This window comes from Brachycentrus maculatus, unplaced genomic scaffold (assembly GCF_059751285.1).
Source record: "Brachycentrus maculatus isolate JH-2025_06_01 unplaced genomic scaffold, ASM5975128v1 h1tg001280l, whole genome shotgun sequence".
NCBI classification, from domain to species: domain Eukaryota; kingdom Metazoa; phylum Arthropoda; class Insecta; order Trichoptera; family Brachycentridae; genus Brachycentrus; species Brachycentrus maculatus.
The window spans coordinates 3,337-24,484 of NW_028281953.1; the positions used below are offsets into that span (position 1 = coordinate 3,337).

The window sequence follows — 21,148 nt, forward strand, 5'->3', positions numbered from 1 at the left end:
TTGCCAACGATCCCGTCAATTCTATCAAGGACACTCAAGGACTTTGAGTATTCTTCTTGCAGCGATAAAATCGAGTTGAGGCGCAAAAGAGCTTCAACATGAATCTCTCCGTTCAACTTTTTGTCGTCTATGATTCGATTGCAGAGTTATTTCGCCTTTTCGAACTCCTACAATCGGAGCCCATACAGTTCAACCAGCAAGAGTAGATATGGAATCTGGTGGTTTTTCTTTTTAAGCCCATAGATTGTTTTTTATATGACTGCACAGTATTCCGATAATTCATTTTTTTTCATTGATCCGACACTCGGCAGTCTTTGGATAATGGCCTGCAATTTTGTCAGTACGATTTCCTCTGATTGCTGTGCTTTTTAATCATTATTGGAGTACATTTCCGATTTTTTATTGGAAGTGCAGAAAATTAATATGTAAATATGTAAGAAATTATTGTGATACATCTAATGTGTTTTGATGCTGTTGATATTAACGAATTCATGAGTTTCGGAATTGGGTGAGTTCGTTTATATTCATATTTATTTTATTTCTGCGTTTGCGTTTGCAGATTGTGAGACATCGGTGCATTACTAATTGTTATATAATTATTATAAGATATGGTTTCTGAGCAATTTATTGTTGCCAATGAAAGCATGAATGACTTGAGCTATGGCGGTAAACTCACCGAACAGGAATAATTGCAGCTCTTTGGACTCCAGAAGCAGGCAATCTCTGGCGATTGCACAGTTTCATCGGAAGGTATTAACGATTAAAGCAACAGGCGAAAAAATGAGGCATGGCTGGCAAACAAAGGAATGAGTCAGAACTAGGCAGAACTGAAATACATTTAGTTGTCAAAAGTCTTACTCATCAAAAATCAATGATACCCTTTTGTTATTTGAACCTTGTTACAAATATTTAATTCGTATAAATGCCAAACAAAGGCTGCTGATTAATCAGTTTTAGTTGGCTTCCTCGATCAGCCTTTAGGCCTATTTTCTTTAACTTTGTGTAATTTTCTAAAAATCAAGTACCTTCAAACTCGGGATTCTGCCGATCACAATAAGCCGATAGTTATGGAGTTTGGTCACCACATTGTTGACGAGCACCAGTCTCTCTAGCTTTGAGCACTTGCCCAACTTGTAGACCTCCTTAATATCCGACAACTTATTGTTCATGAGAAACAAGTTGGTCAAGTTGGACAGATGTTAGTGGATGTCTGTATCAATCGATTTTATTCTATTGTTGGCCAGAATCAGAGACCTTAGTTTATCCAAATAGGAAAACCCCCCCAATTTGCGCAGTTAATTTTAACTAAAATCGATGCATTCGAAAAAGTTCTGCATTTTGATATAGATACTAAGGTGGCTCCCATATTTTATATTTGAGTGAGCTTATAACCGCGTAGGTCCAGTTGCCTTTAGTTGAGGATGTTCGTGAATTGGGGGGATTGCTCAATCAGTTCAGTTGTTATCTTCATCTATGCACTCCTACTATTTAATTTACCAATATTATTATTGTGACGGCCTGATGAATAGGTTAGTCTATGATGAATAGGTTCGTCTATGATGCAATAATAATCATGTTGCATAGATCAATCAACATTAGTCGGCACAAGGGGATCGAATCCTAATTCTTCGACGGGAATTACGAACTATGCGAGTTTACCTTCATACGCTTTCACCATGTGAGTGTGCGCGCGTCGGATTTGTTGGAGTTGATTTTCAAGGTTTTGAATCAGCTAATTCTTACCGCCTTCTATTTCTTCGATTGACTTAGAGATAGCTCCGATTGCCCTGCCGTCAATATGAGCAGCTTTGAGGACTTCGTTCAACTGCAAATTCTTTACTTCGAGTTCTTCGCTAACAGCTGTAATCTTCTTTTACAAGATGAGGTTTCCGAGCCCCTACCTCTGCTGGATTGAATAAACTGCGTCATTGAAATATTCATAGAGCCGATCTCTGTCCTTCTCCAGATACTTATAAGCCTGCAACTTCACTTCATATTGGTACTCAAGATCTCTGAGTTTTTTTTCTTCGGAGTCAATATCTCCCTTAATGAGTTTTTTCTCGTTGATAATGCCCTCCTGCGTTTTCAGATCATCCTGCAGCTTTTTGATTTCTACTTCCAGCAGCTTCAGTGGCTCCAGGAGTTCCTTCCTTTATTTTTAGATTTGCCCGAGTAGTCTTTTGTTCTCGTCTTCCTTTTTGTGGAGCTGTGAGATTTCGTTTCTGAGCTGCTTAATGAGATCCAAATTGGTCGCAGTAATTTATGTATAGTATGCTTTGATGTCCGAGTATTTCTTGGTGTGTTCGGTTGTGAGTTTTTTGATTTTTTCATCCTTTTTCTCCTCGAGATGCTTAATGAGGTTCTTTCGATACAGCTCCATTTCGTTACGGACCTTCAGCATCTTTAAATCATACTTCTTTTTGAGGTCTGTCAGCTTCCGGTCATGCTCTTGCCGGTTGTCAGTTTGCTTTTTATCGTTTTCTGCCTTCAGGGCAAAGGTATAGTCTTCTTGAGACATTTATTGCTCCTTCAGCATCACATGCAAAGACCTAATATCGGTCTTTAAAGCCCTCTCGCCGATTCGATGTTCGTCTTCGAGCTGCTTGAGAGTGATTTCGACATCTTTCTGGAGCTCGCTCTCTTGATCGTGACTGATGAGCATAACATGCTTGACCCTGTATAAAGGGGAAATGGTACTTTTGCTTGTATAAGTTGAGAGTCATGGCATGGTTTTCGGAAAGATCCTAAATCTATCTCATTTTGTTGATCAGCTCGCTTTTCTTGTCTTCCAGTTACTTTTTGGAAATTATCCAATTGTAGTTTATTTTTTAGCGGTCCTCTTGGAAATAGGCTAAGAGTTTCTGCTCTTACTCATAAGACTTCTTCAAATCTCGCAGTTCCTTACGCATCGCCAGCTTAAATTATTCAGACTATGTGTCCTTTACATTCCGGGCTTGATTCACACCGTCTTGTTCCTGTCCTTGAATGATATTGCGGATGAGTACGTGAGAGGACAGGCCCAGTATTTGCAGGGGCATTGTTAGGCTTCGGCTTTGACATCTCTAATTCGAAGTTATATTTTACGAAATTAAGTTTCTGATATTATGAGTGGATGAAATTGATAATAAATTGAACATTAAGCAACCACCAATTGCTGAATATTTAACTAAGTCTGGAATGTATTTATGCCTTTGGTTTGCATACTTCAAACTTTGAGGGGCACGCAATAAGAAAATGACAGACTTGTCCAACTCTTAATGAGAATTGAAATTAAAAAACTTCCTGTTTTAGGATAAAGGCAAAGGTAATATTCACGTTAACGTAGTGAATGCGATGCGATGTGGCGGATATAAATGATGGAGAGTATATCGTAGGGATTGCATATTATATTTAATCAAATATTAATGGCCACCAAGGGAAAAGCATAAAAATAGAATCCCATGAGGGATATTCGAATCGAAAAGCTAGTTCTCAACATCAGTGTCGGGGAGTCTGGAGATAAGCTCACCAAAGCTAGCAAAGTGTTAGAAGATCTGACAGGCCAGAAGCCCGTCCCATCCAGGGCTCGATACACCGTCAGGAGCTTCGGCATCAAAAGAAACGAGAAAATTGCCATGCACGTCACCGTAAGGGGGGAAAAAGCTGATGAAATTCTCGAGAGAGGCCTCAAGGTCAAAGATAGGGAACTCCGTAAAAAAAACTTTTCGGATACTGGATGTTTCGGCTTCGGTATTCAAGAGCACATCGATTTGGGTATTAAATATGACCCCTTCACCGGTATTTTTGGCATGGATTTCTACGTGATCCTAAAGAGGCCAGGTAGCAGAGTCACCCTGAGGAGGAGATGCACGAGCAAAATTGGAGCCAAGCACAGGATCTCGAAGGATGAAGCCATGGAATGGTTCAAGAAAAAGTACGATGGAGCCATATACAACTGATTTTAGCATCCATCTTTAATTCTTAACATAACATATGGAACAAAACTATGATTCCAACTGATCAGCAGGCTTTTCTCAGAATCACGGAGGGCGTTCAGTTGGCTAAATATTCATCAATCTGAGTGAATAATTATTGCAAATTTTCAAATGAACTTATGATCTTTCTCCAACTTAAGTGGCTCTTTGGTAAGTGTCTGCTGATCATCTCCGTCAGAACTATCTGCGATGAGAATATTGGTCTTTAACTTTATCAACTTTATACCATTATCGGCAAACCAAGGTTTAGGGGGCAGCACTGTTGTCACTGTTGCCGTTGCCGATGTGCTGTTCATTTATCATGCGCTGCTCTTGCTGCCATAATACGGAAAGCTCGCTATCAGCTTCATTAAATACCCTTCCACAGTGTACGGGAATTTCAAAAGGAAACTAAAAGCACAAAAGTATGCCCATAAAATTCTGCTCGACCTCGTGGGCGCTATCTTTTTGGTACCAGCGGGACGGAGTGTCCCCAATGGCCTCAGCATCACAAATATAATCCTTGCTGCCTTCACGATCTTTTACGATACTGTTCTCTTCCCTGTATCGCAAAAATGATAGTCTGGTCAAGTAAGAAAAAAAGAAAGAAAACATTACGAAAGATTAAAAACTCTGAGTTATATTTAATAAATGGTGTTTGTTTGTTTCAATAGAGAATCATGAGAGATAGTCCCAAGATTGCAAGGCCGATTACCAATTTTTCTTCATTTGCTGCTACCCATGCAGAAAGCTTGGAGGTTTAAGCCAATTTAAAAAAGGGGTCGGATGAAGCGCAAGTTCCAGTTCCGTTAAACTTTGTTGATAGGCAGCATCTGCAACTTGCTCCAAAAGTGTCCACATCCCCTGAGCAACCCCCAAATCTCGCCTATGCTCTCCAAGTACACTTAGTAACGTCAGCCGGATCCATGCATGCTTCCCTATTGCCGGCGGAGCCATTAATTATCAAGCAGCTATTGCACCCCGCAGTGTTGGAGCAAATTCCACAGGTCGTATTAGAGCTAATCGATGGGCAGGTTCCTCCAAATTAAGCAGGATCATAGCATTTTTTTTAATCAGAAGCTCCTGCACACACTTTTCCGGAGCAGGAAGTTCCAAAATAGTCAATATCGCAGGCTACAGCATTATAGTCAATTGTGGTCGAAAATTTGCATGTATTTATATCGGCACAGACCTACTCGTTATAGCCATCTCCAGCCAATTTATAGCATTTGTTTCCGCCTGAGCAGGAAATCGAGCAAGCCTGGCAATTCAGTCTGAGGGCCCTGCAGCTCGAAAGAGCCAATAAGGCAAAACAAAGGACTAAGATTTTCATGCAGTCAATTAGTAATAAATATATTATAACATTCGAAACACAATTCCTTGGTTTCAATAGTACAAATCAAAGAAAGGAGAAAAGCCATGGTGCTATTGATTGTAGGATAGTGTATTTGGTTTCGCCACAACTTCCAACTCTTTAGCTCGCATTATAAAATTATTAGCACAAGTTTAAGTTTAGTTTACCAGCACACATTTATCAGATTCAACTAAAAAGGTTTCAGAATGCATTAACCAGCTTAAAATGATGTCAATAAGATTTTTTATGGGTTCAAAGTGAAACAATGCGACTTTATTTATCATCTGCTTATATAATTGCTATATAAATTTTCATTTCATAAAATAGTGAATCATAAATGCTGTTCGATGTAAAAAATAATGCGAAATTATATTATATTAGAAAACGAGGATCGTTGAGCGAAATCAAATTTTGCTCCATTATTGGGTTTTCTCGTGCGTGTAATTCTGCGAATTAACTAAAATGGAATGATTGCAGTAAAGCTTTTTTGTATTGTCTTGCATTTCTGTCTGTGACTGAACTGTTACAGATACACTTTGGTCTTTTGCTAATGGTTGATAAATATTTCTTATACTCAGTTACTATATTATTCTACTTTTTGAATGCACATTTCTTACTTTGATTTCTTTATCAAGACCATAAAGGTGTAGTAAAATTTGCAATAAAATTTGAATTTATTTGTCGCGTTTCGAAGATCGAGGACCGCTATTTACAATGCTGATTTGCTACAAAATTTGCCATAGAAAAAAATTGACAAAAAGGCAGGTAAAATATCAGAGACTACTTCAGAGTTAACGGGATATGTTTGACATGGAGAAAAGATTTACAACAAGAATCAAGAATCCAAGACAAGACCTTGAGCGAGTGGAAAAAGTTAATTCCAATAAAGAGCAAAATGCAGAAGTGATAATGATGCTAATTTTAAACTTGAACTGCTGTAGCATATAAGTTTTTTACTAGATAATTTCTGAGAGAAGAATATTGAATTTCACTGTTCGATAACAGTAAAGTAAGGCATTTAAAGCAAACTACTTAAGAGAAAAGCAGATGGCATTTCTGTGCAAGTGAAGATAAAATTTTAACATTTTTAGCGTGCATTGAGAAAGTACAATTCAAAGAAGAGCAAGAGTTTAAGAAGCTATTGCTAGGAAGATTTACCAAGAATAGAAGAGCATGGCTTTTTAGTTACTACTCCTTATTATAAGTTAAACTGCAGTAACCACTTCACCAAATTTTAAAAATTTCACATTCAAATATATTATATCCTTCTATCGAAAACATGGGGCTTGACCTTTATGGCTTCTACACCGCTATCGGCAAACCAAGGTTGAGGGCGGCAGTGTTGTCACTGCCGATGTGGTGTTAGTTTATTATGCGCTGCTGATGGCCTTTGTCCTGATTCTACAGATCCTCCACTGTCCTCACCGCATAATAGCTCATCCGGTTCACCTTTGTAATATGCTCGGTCTTGTGGCTGATTCCATCTTGACTCTTGTATCCAATCATCATTTATTAATTCAAATTATCGAATGGACTGAGTGTGGAAACCCGTCAGCCGTCCTGGTATGCACTTGAATTTCGTTAAAATCTCTCATTGTTGCTTCGTTGTGTTTCATACTATTTCGTGCATTAAATTCCCTTAAATTCAATAAATGCGGATGTTTCAATAGAGAATCATGAGAGACAGTCCCAAGATTACAAGGCTGATTACCAGTTTCTCTTCATTCATTTTTGCCTATGGAATCATTTTTTCCTACGAAAAAAATTAAATAGTTTGCCTCTTTTCAAAATTGGAGCCGGATGATGAAGCGCACATTCCAATTCCTTTATAACTTGCCAATATACAACAGCTGCAACTTTTTCCAAAATCATCCACATTGCCCTCGCAAAACCCATAGTTCCACGATGAACTCCAAGTGCATTTACCTGTGTTAGTTGAAGAATCAATGCATCTTTCGAAATTTTGGCCGGAGCCAGAGATCTTAATGCAGTTTTTGCACCCTGGAATGTAGTTACAAGTTCCACAAGCAGAAATAAAGCTTTCTCTTGTTGGGCAGGCCCTTACTTGCAGATCAGTATCGGCACATGTTCTCAGAATCTAAGGTGCTAAACACACTTTGCTGGGACAGACAGCTCCAAACAAGTCCACCTCACAAGCTGAAACATCATAGCTAATTGTTCCCGAAAAGTCGCATGTATTTTTATTGGCGCAGTTCTACTGGTTTACACCATTTCCCACCAATTTATAGCATTTGTTTCAGCCTGAACATGAAATTGAGCAATTCTGACAAGTCGCTTTGATGGTAACGCAGTTCGAAAGGGCTAATAAAGTAAAGCAAAGGACTAAAGCTTTCATGCAGTCAATCAGTAATAAATCTATTATCATATTAGTGACGTAATTCTTTGATAATAATAGTAAAAATCAAAGAAAAGAGAAAAGTCATAGCGCCATGATCGCAGTATAGTGTATTTGGTTATGCCACGGCTTTCTTTCCATTAGCTAACATTTTTAAATTATAAGCTCAAGTTTAAGTATAATCCATTGAGCTGCATTTATTTAATTTATGGAATAAGATTAAATCAAGGCAAAAGAATATTTTGGTCAGCTTCATCTGCGATAGCGAGCAAAAAAGTGAAAGAATGTTCAGAATATAAAAAAAGCTGCAAGCAAAATGGAAATAAATGAAATTGGCTGTGCAAGTCAATAAATAATATAATGCTGAATTTAGGAATTAAAGATCCTAAATAAATTTAAACACAATTCATATAATAAAATAGAGACTAATAAAATACTATATGATGTAAAATAATGCGAAATGATATAAAAATGCATTATATAATATTGGGTAAATCAAATATGCGAAATTAATAGGAGCATGAACATCAACGCGAGGTCAAGCAGCTCAGGAAGAAGTTTAGGCATATCGACCAATACTATATTCGAATCCTATATGAATTTTGTGAGTATGAAGTGCCTCGGACATCTAAGGTGTTAGCGGTGATTTAGAATGATTAGAATCCTTTAGCATTCATCAAATTCCTCGTTGAAAATCCGAGCCAATCTGAAGACGCGATCGGTTCCATGGAGAAACACTATTAAGTTAAATTTCCACATCAACAGCCATAGAATTTGGAGCCCAATTTGTCTGAATACGAGTTCGACGATAAAAACGAATTGACCCAAATGCATTAATTTGAAGCGGGCTCAGAAAAAGATTTCTTCGAGTTGGTTCCCTCAGATGTCTGTTTGAACATTCTGTCGTATTTGGACCCCCGAAGCTTTTCGAAAGCAAGCAGCCTTAACTCGCACTTTTACCAGTTCAGCAAGTGCGAACAATTGGAATAGTATTTCAAGATACTGTGCATGAAGCAGTTTAAGCACAACTAATCTCGATTGCCCGCAGTATGCGTCTATAATGAAGTTCGAGATTATGTGCTGAGCCAACCCCTCGAGTTCGGCCCAAACTACGTCAATGCAGTCAATAATAACTTGCGTTATTTCGTATGGAAAATGGAGGTGAACTCGTTTAAAGTTGAGAAGTAATACTATAAGGCATTCGGCAGTTACCGCAGCCTCTTTCTGGGCTGCCCACGAATTAACTTTAATGGATATTATACTTGCCGCCAGAAATATGTGAAGGTTGGCGAGAAAAGCTATATGCATCCGGTGACACCTATCCATGTGATATACTATTACCGGTACTTGCGCTTCTACGAGGACGGGTCTGTGCTCTATTTCGTAAAAGTATCATAATGAAGGTCGCATCGAAGAAACCCAAACTATCGAGCATTGTAGAGAGACTAAGCCAATAGTCTCGTGCAAATTTCTATCCCGACAATCCGAATGGCATAATGATCGGCGAATTCATCGACCACAAAGATAAAGTGTACGTTAAGGCCGTCAAGAATAACACTATCTTCGGTTTCTAAATGGACATCTAGTCGAATCCGCACCGAATCAGTGATAAACTGAATATCGCAAAGTATACTCTCGAAATAGTTGATAAGAATGAGCTGTTGCAGACTCTCTTCGAGAGAAAACCATTCAAGGAAGAGCTCTATTTTACTTATACAGCCTGTCCGCTCCCCAACCCCAACCCCAACCCCAACCCCAACCCCAACCCCAACCCCAACCCCAACCCCAACCCCAACCTAATAAAATAAGTATTTAGTCAGTTCAAAGGATATGTTTAAATCTTGAATTAATCTATCGCCCATAATATGATGCCATTTAATATTAACTATGATAAACATCATCGAAGGAATTGCAATCCAATCCAATCCAATATAATAGTTTATCATGAAGAAACATCAGTGCAATCACCATTCATTTTTTTGGGGTGATGTGCCAAGGCGCGCGATTTGAAACAATACTGTTATAGCTGTTTCTTATTTCGTTTTTGATGGAATTGCTTTTCTGTTAGCTTGCGCTTAAACTCGCATTATGGGCCATATTCTATTTGTTGGAACTTCTCTTTGCGGTAGTTTCATTTGCTTTGATTGATGAGCTGTGCGGCCTCATCATCATTTACTTCCTGGACATATTCTTAAGTTTCTGTTACTACAGCTGTTGTTTCTTAAAGTTTATTTCCTCCCGAAACGACTCAAGCAGCTTGTTGTTCCCGGATTTTATAGTATCTTTGCTTCCATTTCTCTACATCACGGGCACATTCTATTTTTGGGCACAATCTATTTTGAGGGTTTATTTGTTCTGGAAGTAGGGCTTGTCATGCATCTTCTGATTCATCGGAGTCATTGATCCGACGTAGTTTCTCGTGCTCTTATTTTAAAGGAGAGCTAATATGTTCTTCTTCGCATTGTCATTCGAGTTGAATAATTCCGGACGGTTAACCGACTGCTCCGACTCTGATTGCTCTTCAGTAAATTTATGGTTATTCCTGAGGCTTTCAAACTTCTTTTATGAGTTTTTCCTGCCGTTTAGAGTTGTGACTTTGCTGATGAAAATGGGCGAAAGGTCACTCTTGGGTTAATTTTATTGGCCTTTGGATTCTGGCTGAGGAATTGCGTACCTGAACTTATTCAATTTAATTGTGTTTGCGATATTGATTTTCTTCTCGGATTGCAGCTCTTATATCACCTTCATTAAGTTGTCCAAGGTGAGGGATGGATTCTTGTGCAAATTGGTGACAATTTGATTGAGGAGTCCTCCCATGTGAGTATCAATCTTCGAGCATTTCCTGAGGTACAGCTATAAGTTTTAATTTCTATCCAGCCGAACCATGCAAGCGAGCTGGATAATACTAAAGGCTATTTCGTAGAGTATTTCAAGCTATTTGCTTTTCGACTGAATAGTGTCTTCCTGTGGCTCGAGTTATTGCTAGATATTCCCCTATTCTTTGAAAATATGATGGAAATAGATTGTGAGTTTTCCTTTGAGAGTCAAGAGTATTTTGTCGAGATATGCTCCCTCTGTGATGGCCCATTTCCTAACACGAAACTCGAGAGCCATGTGGATCATCCACTTAAAGCACAGCCACAGTTAATCAGCATCCATCTATTTCTTGCATTTTATCATGTCTGCGAGTGAGAAGTTCAGGTACTCCATGTAAATATCGTAGTACTCCCAAATAATGCATAGATTATTTTCTAACTATTAATTCAGAAATACGTTATGCCTTTGTGTAGTGCAGAACTTGAGCCAATATTTCATTGATTGGAGTCAAAGGCTTGTCACTGATCCGATAGCACTCCTCCAAAAACTATTTCATTTGCCTTAACCGAGGTTCGCAAAGAGCCTCATCTTTCGCTTTGATGAATGTGCGCCGAGTACACATGATAAACTGCCCGTCATCATTTTTGTAGATATCGATGTTGCCGAAATGATCATCATTGACATTCTGAACAAACTTAACTGACCAGGTGTTCAGGAGACTTTTATTATTGCCCATTTGAATTACTAACGTATAAATTATTTACTCGGAGTGCCATTTATATTAGCAGACCCCTAGGATGCCGAGGGTACTGAGTATAGTCTGAATCGGGAATAAGTGAATAATGGAACAATCATAGCAAATGATTTAGCAATAGCTCATTCATAAATCGAACTCTCAATATTCTTGTAGCCCTTCCAATATAATCTCGCCTGATGTCTCTGCCTATTCATTGAATTTAGTGCCACAGATTTCAATTTTAGTTTACATAAATTAGAGATGGATTTCAGAGGACTCCTCAAAGACTATATCGAAACGAATGAAAGAATCGACCTCAAACTGGTCATCCTGGGCATGAAACTCCCGGATGACAGAAACATCTGCGAGATTATCAAAATGTCTATCGCTTTTCCCTGCAGTTCGCTCGAGATGTTTAAAATGCTGATGCTTATCCACTACTATTTGATGTAGAAACTGCTTCCCGCTGAGAAATTACTCTAAATACTGGACTTCATTGCTGATAAGGTGCAATATGAGGCATTCCAAAAAATGTTGAAATAAAAAGTCAACCTGCCCTACAAGCTTTATTTACAGAAGAGATTGTGCGCATACGACAACGACAGTGATAGCTTAATGAAGCAATAAAAAGCATTTCGTTATCTGAACCTGCTGGGAAGAGGGAGCAGTTTCTGCGAGATGTTGTACACATTTGGCCGCTATTATAAAAGCAAGTATGAGTTTGCGCTGGATTTCAATTTACTATTGGCAAGGGATCTTGAGGAACTCTACTCAAAAATGAAGAAGGAAATACGAAAGCCTGAAGAATTGATTGCACGTGAGCTTGAGATTATTCATGAAAAGTTGTACATCATCTACTATAATTGCTATTACTTCTAAACTGTCAAGAGGTATATTCCCAAATGGATCAACACTGATACTGTTTTGAAACCAGGAAATAGAATCAAACAGAAAAAGATAAAGGAATTTTCCGACGAAACCACAAATATTTACAATAAATCCGCTGTCTTGCATTCTAATTTCATGGCTTTCTCGAACAAATCAATGCTCTCAACAACCTTTCACTCATCTGAATAAAGTCCTGACAAAGACCACAACCATTCCTATTGCCAAAACTCAACTGACAGTAAAGAAATAGCCATTTAAGACAAAATGGTTCAAAGCTGTCTGATTTAATGCCCTGAAAACAACAACAATATCAACAACAGCAAGAACAATGATAAATAAAATGAGCAGCTATCTCTAATAAAGAGCATATAAAGAATTATAGAAGAAATGAGCGATTGATATATATAGGTTTATTTATTTTAATTGCTGGGTTACCAAACAGCTAGTAAGAGTTAATCATAATCGTTGAGTGTAGTATAGTATAGTATGTTCAAAGCATCAGAATATTAAATGTTTGGTTAATAATCAAAGAGTTAAAAACAGATTATAATCATCAACTTCAGGCAATGAAGAGTGAGAAAGAATAAGTAGGTTCCGTCAACTTCCTGCATCGTAAATTCAAGTTTGTGGACAAGAGCGATATCAAGCTCATTTTTATGTTTTGTGACCACAAGATAGAGAGGACCTAAAGAATTCTGATGATTCTTAAAGATATGCCCAACCCCAAAATAGTCAGCAAGGTGCTCATGGAAAAACCAGAAAAGTCAGAGGCTTTCCTCTCAATGCTAGAGAGGCAATATTCTCAAAAATACTCAGGCCCCAAAGTATCCCACAACCCCAACTAAATCAAAACTTCCAATCTGACCGAAAACCAATTAGATTTTTTCTCATACGTGCCAATGGATGCTTGCTTCGTCATAATGAAATTCTTGGATCCCTACAGCTACTCCAAGTTTGGGAGGACCTGCAAAAAATTAAACAAAGTGCAATACAGCTCAGGTTCATCGGAGTACTTTTAAATGCTCTGCGTCAACTTGTTTGAAAAAACAAAACCAACCCTGCCAGAAGAGACTCGATTCCAGCAAGTGCGGAGATACGTGCTCGATAATCCGAAGTAGTTTGGGCCTAACACTCGGAACGCAGTCGCTAATAACCTTCGCTACTACGTGTGGAAGTTCCATCCCGTCATCACTCTGAGACCGAAGAGTTACTACCAGACCTTCACAGATTATAAGCAGATATTTTTGAAGTGCCCAAGAGTGCACTTCAATGGCTATTACATGTGTAAGCATCAGTACAGAAAAGAGGAAGAGAAGGATATTCTCCAGTTGTCGCAAAATGTCCACTTGATAAACTATTACCGCTATTTCAGATTTTTCGAGGATGGATCGGTATTAAGCGTAGTTACATCCAAGAGACTCGTCCAGCATGAAATCATGAATCTCCTCACATATACAAACCTACTGAAAAATCCATAATAACTCGAATAAATTCAGGAGCTCATGGTCGGTGAGTTTTTTCATACATTTCCCCGGCTTCGTAGCCAGACAAATTAAAAGTAACCGGACAACTGCAACACCGAGTAATAAAAGCTGGATGTAAAGATCGTAAAAGGCAGCAGTGTCTTCAATTATGAGTTGCAAATAGGGTCGGACTAAACCAACACTGCGGGCAAGCAGCTGATTGTTGGAAAATACTGGCTGAATGTGATTAGTGAAAATGACATCACCCAGGATCTTTCTGAGTATAATCATAAATATGTGCTCAAATTTATATATATCCACTGCAGCTAGATGGGCCGAGAGAACAAAAACATAGTGAGAGCTTCCAGTTTATGATGAATTCCAACCATGCTTTAATCTTCGCGCATATAAATAAATATATGACAATAATTATATCGAGTAACTTCACTCTGTCATATACAATATTAAATAAAGCACCATCACTTATGAATTATGTTGCTCATCGGTGCGTAATTCCTCTGAGCAGGTCATTTTCAATGGTGAATTCCTGCACTTTTTGCTTTAGCACATTGACAACTTTCCTGACACTCTAATTTCTCATGTGGAAATTCCTTAGTTTGGTCTACAGTTTTTAAATGACTTGATTTTTCTGTTTCACTTCTTCGGCAAGCTCATCGATCTATGAGGATTTTGTACTATTTTGTAGCGAGCTGGCCATTAAGGGTTTTCTGCTGTTCTTTTATTTGGGGCTGTTTTATTTTTTGAAGCTGTTCTGTTGTTGGGATGCCAATTACTTCTGACTTTTGCGATGAGAGGTGGCAACTTGCCGATAAGTTGTATTGAGTTTTTTTCTTTAGTCTTCATTTTATTTCTGGGGTGTGCCTGCATTGAAGATACTCAGGTAGTATTGCTTATATTTTGATGATTAATAATGTGAAAAAGCGCTCGCTGGCCTCAATATACTTCTTTGCGTTTTCTGATTCGAAATAGGAATCGATTTGGGATTCCCATATTCTATTTCAGGAGACCTTGGGACATTGATAATTAATTGACCCTTGTTATTGTTGCTTGTGTTGGTGTTGCTGCTATTGCTGTTTCGTCTCATAGATTTTCCAGGATGTGACAACAGTTTCGGGCTGTTCTTGCTTATTTTCATCAGTCGTATTAGTAAAGTATATTGATAAATTTAATGATGCTTGCAATATAGTATACTCTGTTGCGATGGATTTGATTATAATCAGATTTAATTCCTCAAATGGGCAATGCAATGTTTAGCAAGGCTGTCGATTACTTAATCGAACTCATCAAGAAGTAGGTTTTTCCACTGATCGATGGCAACCTCTCGAAATCTGCAGCCAAGAACCTCAAGCATCGGATCTACTTCGCGATCAATGACTTCAAGGCCACAGGAAATGACTTCAAGATGATCGAGAATATCAGCAAGGATGAGACCAAGGGGGAACTCAAAAAACATATGGGATTCATCAGCCTGCTTGTTAACTGTCGGATTATCTTCCGAGTCAAAAAGACCGAAATCTAAAATGTCACTTATCTATAAGCATACATTTCGTTGCAGACGAAAGGCCCAATGTGCTCATCTTGGATGATTGCTGCCGATTCTCAAGTTCGATGCAGGATAACTCTTTGATTTTATTATGTTTTCAGTTTTGTTGCAAAATACCGACGCTTTGTTATTTTGAAGGCGGTTTAGAATTAGTGTTATGCAATTATCCAGACACATTTAGATAAATATAAATAATCACAATTGCAGTGTTAAACATATAGGTTGATAAATATAAATTAATGAATGTTCACATAAGTCGAGTCGATCTTTTCCAACAAAATATGTATCACTTTTCTTCACAATTAGGACTTATCACCGGCATCGCTTAAAGCTTCTCAGCATCCAAACCAAATCGAGTTCAATCCTCTAAAAAAGGCATGAACAATAAAATCTATTATACACCCGACATTGCCACCAAACGCATAACTCGCAATTCAAGCAGAAATGTAGGGCGTATTTTACATAGAAAAGAATGACTAAATTTCAAGGAAGAATAGCCTCATTCTATCGAAAATGCTGAGTCTTTCCAAAGTGAAGAGAAACCAATCGAGTCCTGCTACTCAAGCAAGAAATAGAATGGAAAGCAGCAGATACTCCCACAACAGATAAACTATGAGGCACATTGATATCTAAAATTTGAAGTTTGTCAAGAAGTTAGTCAAGGCCAAATCAACCATCAGCCACTCATAGCACTCTGCCAGCTTTTATGATCATGAGCGTCGGTCCAAAATGCTTAGCAAATTCAAGGCCACTTCGAAAAGTGGAGAGAGGGTTCCGAAAAGCTGGGCATCAATAGAAAAGAGATTGCAATTATAACCCTTATATAAAAAACTGCAGTTAGGGTAATCAGCCTCGCACTCCCGTATCCTTTCGAACCCAAAGAAGACCAAAATTATTCTATAAAAAAAGCCCAAATTTACAAAGCCCTTAACATTCAATTCAATAAAGTTATCGACCATTAAAGTGTAAAGGAATGAAGAAGTGAAGAACAGCACAAGAAAGAACGAGAGATAATAGGCAATTGATGAATAGATTTGATATTATTTTTATGTTTGGGAGCACAGTTCCATATCTGTGAATGACCATTGATTGTTACTTAAGGTAATCGTATGCTGAGGGGATACTCACAAATCTTTGAAATGCAAATCCATTCGAATTGTATTTTGAATTATAAATAAATCAATTGAAGGCGGCCATCCAAATCGAGATTTGTCCTGATATGCCATTTTTGATTTCGATTGCCACTCCAAATCTCTTATAAACGCTGCTCACTATAAATCCTTTCGACTACTTTAAAGCTGCTTCTAAATCAGTTGTGTAGATCTGCGTGGAGGTTCGAGCCACGGCACTACAGCAATACCCTTTGCTGAAAAGGTAGGAGAATGGGGATTACTTTCCATCGGGATTCTTCAAACCAATCCATACCTGGAGGTCTTCGCCCAATTTTTGATTAACCTGCAATCCAGGGTTCACAGATTTAATGTGATTCTTAGCCTGCTAGATCGCCCTTTGTAGTTCACTTCTGGTTAAGGGAAAAGATTGGAAGTCTCTGCCTGCAAACTATTGGCTCTCATAGATAAAACCGTTTATTGGACTCACAGAAATTCCGATTCCCACTCTTTGGTAACCAGCATTCAGTATATTTTCACGATGCCCCTTTGAGTTCATTAGATTGTTATGAATCGCAGTCAGGTTAGAAGAGGCATATGCAACATTCTCCGCAACTCCGAAGCCTGCCCTTTGCGAGGGGGTACTTCCATCAGAGCCGGTGTGTGACAGAAAACGCCCTTTGGCCATATCATCCGAATGTTTTTGAGCGACATAATTTAAATATGCATCCATATAAAGGATGTTCAACCCATTGGAGATCCTTTCCAAATTGATCAAATTTAAAACATACTGCCTCCTCACTTAGAGAGTGACTGATCTTCCTGGATCCGAGAGAGTGGTCGATATCTTATAGCCTTGACCATAGTTCTAAAGACCAAGAGAAATAGTGCACAATAAAGCAACTAAGGCCCAAATAATCGTCCTTCTAATTAGCATTAACCTATTATTTACTATTAATGCATATTCGAAGTATCCATAAATAAATATCGTCGGTTGACTATATAATCTTAATTTTATTGTATTCAAAATTAAGCAGCACACATAAATAAATAAATAAATAAGTAAGTAAGGTGAATAAAAATATAAATAAATAAAATAATTAAAATAGCTGCCATTATCAATTTGAATTCCCTGCTCATAACAAACAGTTCGACATTTCAATACAGCTTAGCTTTCTATTGCTGATAATGCAATTAAAGCCATGTTAAAAAATGAACTGCTGATGATAAAGTTGCACATACAACAGTTCTAGTTTATTTACTAATTAATTTTAGACTTATCGGGTTATAGTTGCAGTCCGAATATATATTCTAATTCATTTAAATCTGTAATCCTGACAACTGATGGAAGCATACAAAAACGCCACATTGATTGGAGAAGGAATGTTTGGAAAGGTTTATCATGCGCTCCACTTGGAAACTGATATTTAAGTGGCAATTAAGTGCATAAGCAAAAAGCAACTAACTAATGATACTCTCAAATAAAGAGTCTAATACGAAATTATGATACTCAAAGAGTTGAGCCACCCGAATATTGCCCAGTTGTATGAAATTTTTGAAGAAAACGGGAATATTTATTTGGTCATGGAATATGCGAAAAATGGGGATTTGCTTAGCTTCCTGAAAGAAAAGGGAAAATGCACGGAAGAGCAAACTTCGAGGTACGTGTACCAAATTCTAAAAGCAGTAAAATATATGCACGATATGGCGGTTGCACATCGCGATATAAAACTCGCAAACATCCTCCTATCTGCTGATGACCAAATCAAATTGATCGATTTCGGGCTCTCCAAGAAGTACTCGCCATCGGAGAAACTCATAACTTGTTGCGGATCTCCGTGCTTTGCAGCCCCGGAACTCATTGCAGAAAAACAATACAGGCCTATGAAATCCGATATGTGGTCAATTGGAGTGGTTACATATTGCTTATTGGAGGCCGTTTTGCCCTTTTATCATAGCAACCGCAAGACTCTGTACCGAATGGTCGAACGCGCAGCGTACCCCCCTATTTTAAATCGGAGCCCATAGTGCATCGACTTTATCGAATCGATCTTCCAAGTGAACCCCTTCAAACGCATGTCTCTGGATTCGGCTCTCTCCCACAAATTTATAACAAAATATGCCCACAAAAATCCCTCAAGCATTAGTTCGTCAAATTTGATGGAGGCCAGCATTGAGTTTCCCCTGGAGTACTCAAAAGTAATGAAATAAAAATTAATATATCAAATCTTAGTGAATAAAAACCAATAGCAGCTCTATTATCGAGGGGCACACGGTTTCAGCAGTAAGCATGCAGTTACTAACTTGTTGCGATCTCGCACATTCGAGGAACTAAACAGGAGGCATAAGTAATCGATGAGGAATATGATGACGGCAACTACTTCCTCCGCCACTTTTCGCAAGTATCAGAAATATTGCAAGTTTACAAGATCGCCAGCTCAGTAAACAAGCAGAATGGCTGCGATCCCTAAAATCGCAAGGGTTGTACAATTAGAAGAGAGTCTGAAAATAAGCAAAGTTATGGAAAATGTAAAAGAGGGCGATTATGTAGCCAAGGCGCCGAAAATATTGGGAAAATGCAATCTTTACAATAGTTATAAATTTTCTGGTCAATACTACGGGCTGAGGAGATCTCCCAATAGAAAGCCCCCGATATACTTCTTATCGAAGAGCAAGAATTTGGGCACAGCTAATGAAGGAGAGATAAGTGCTTACCAGTCTCCATAATATGCTAAGCTGAGGGAATATAAATAAAGCGTTCCTGTTATTTCAGAGAGATACATAAGATCTGCCAAAGTATCGCCTGATGCAAACCATATGCCTGAAATGCTCTCCAAGTCGATTAAATTTCAGAAGAACCTTATGTGCGAGTCATTGAACATGAGAGATAGTAGCAATCAGCATGCGTTTATCAGAAACAATGCTGCCAATACCGTGAATCCAAATTAGGAACTCAACTCCACAAATAAGCCTGCCCATTAGTATTTCCCAAGCAAGAATCGAGTAAACCCAAAGAACAAAAGTGATGTAAAGCGAACCCTTGATTTCACCGGCGACAACCTTTAAAGCCTAAACTTCATCCCAATCGAACCAGATCATCCTTAAAATACATCGAATTGGGAGCTACTTCGTAACAAATCGCAGTCAGTATAGCTGTTTGAGAATGCAATCACTCCCTCGTCTATAGCTATCAACTTCCAAAATGCATAAACGAAGCAAAGCCACAAGCTGGGCGGACGCATGAATAGGTTCGTCCAAAATAAAAAAAATGCTAGGGCGAGTAGCAGTTTACTGCATAACAAGGATTATATTCATACCACAACCGACAATTAAGAGAAGTAAACAGGGGGGCCATTAATTTTAGAGCCCAACTCTCATCTGGGCAATATTCACTCTCGTAACAGGCACAATGCAAACGAAAAACAAACAGCCAAATAGCCACAACAGAAATAGTCACAACATAAGCCATTCAGTAAACATTAGGCAAGATGGAAGCAAAGCAAAAGCAAGGTGATGATCGATCAGGACCAACACAATAAATTACTGCGAATTGTGCATAAAAAAAGCGCATTAAATGAAGATATGATGGTCTTTGGAGAGCCTGGCCTGAAACTATAAAATGTGAATGAGACAGTTTCAGTGATGGTGTCTCAACTGTCAATATGTCACAGCAACACAACATAGCAATAACATAACAAGAATGATTATTACTACGTTAGTCAGCTCAAGAAAAAGTAGTACCAGCTATAGGTCAATAAAATCAGCCATAAAACCACCAGGGGAACTCCAAATCAGGATCGGACTCACAGCCACGCCTATCAAATCAGTGTAACTCCATCCAACGATTCAACCATTGAGGAAATTATTAAACTAATATCATGAGCAAATTGATTCATGGAGCATCAACTCATACACTTTATATTCAGACATTATCACATGCAATATATAGTAATAGAATCCTTTATAAACGAGTGTGTTGATTATTGTATGATTGATGGAGGGTTATGTTTAGGCAGTTTCTTAGTGGGAACCGACTGTATTGGTTCTTTTAAGATGTATATAGTGTATAATGTATAGTGTGGGGTGTGTTGCATATAATGCACAATTGATATGCACTTGAGATAGAATAAAGACATTATACAATTCGAATGAGTTCTCGCAAACCAAGCACTAACACCATCAAATACCTAATTGTTGGGGACAGCGGGGTCGGCAAGACTTGCCTGCTGGTCCGATACTGCTAAAACGAGTTCAGCTACGAGTACCTCAGCACAATCGGGGTCGATTTCAAAATCAAACGCATCGAGTGCAACTCCCAGCAAATTACTCTCAACATCTGGGACACTGCCGGCCAATAGAGGTTTAGGAATGTTACTAAGTCATTCTATAAGGGAGCGCATGGCATCATCATCGCTTACTCCATTATCGACCCCGAGAGTTTCGAGCATGTTGAGAGGTGGGTTGAACAAATACGATAGGTCAGCGCATCCAACATTGAGATGGTCTTAGTTGCAACCAAGGCCGATATGGAAAGCGAAAGGAAGGTGAGTGTGGAGCAAGGACAAAACCTGGCAACGAAGTACAATATGTAGTTTCTGGAGACATCGGCGAAGAATGACGAGAACATTTCAGAGGTATTCGAGCGACTCACAGAAAAGGTTATTGATTCAGGCGCAATGACCCAAAACTAGGCAAATGTGAAGCCACTGAGCAAGAAGCAATCAAATCCAAAGAAAGAGACCAATTGCTGCGCTTGATCTATCAGCCATAAGCGCCATTTTATTAATCACTGAAACTATTGAGCCTTATTCACTCCAACATCCAAATTCCTATAATAAATATAAATATAAAAATAACTACGAGATAATTATACTTATCTGGTGCTATTAATTTAATCGCAATTATCAT

General features: G+C 38.4%; 2 protein-coding genes and 1 pseudogene across 2 annotated transcripts; 2 read left to right on the forward strand and 1 right to left on the reverse strand.

Moving 5' to 3' along the window:
- Nucleotides 1-1,585: 1,585 nt before the first annotated feature.
- On the reverse strand, nucleotides 1,586-3,038 carry LOC148299197 (uncharacterized; annotated as a pseudogene).
- A 366-nt stretch (nucleotides 3,039-3,404) lies between these two features.
- On the forward strand, nucleotides 3,405-3,938 carry LOC148299198 (uncharacterized). The gene has a single exon (XM_088276300.1). The coding sequence runs from the start codon at nucleotides 3,441-3,443 to the stop codon at nucleotides 3,936-3,938; it is 498 nt and encodes a 165-aa protein (XP_088132426.1). The 5' UTR covers nucleotides 3,405-3,440.
- A 16,450-nt stretch (nucleotides 3,939-20,388) lies between these two features.
- Nucleotides 20,389-20,931, forward strand: LOC148299199 (ras-related protein Rab-6-like). The gene is given in 2 exon segments (XM_088276301.1): nucleotides 20,389-20,479; nucleotides 20,750-20,931. Coding segments are annotated over 2 exon segments (273 nt in total).
- Nucleotides 20,932-21,148: the final 217 nt, after the last annotated feature.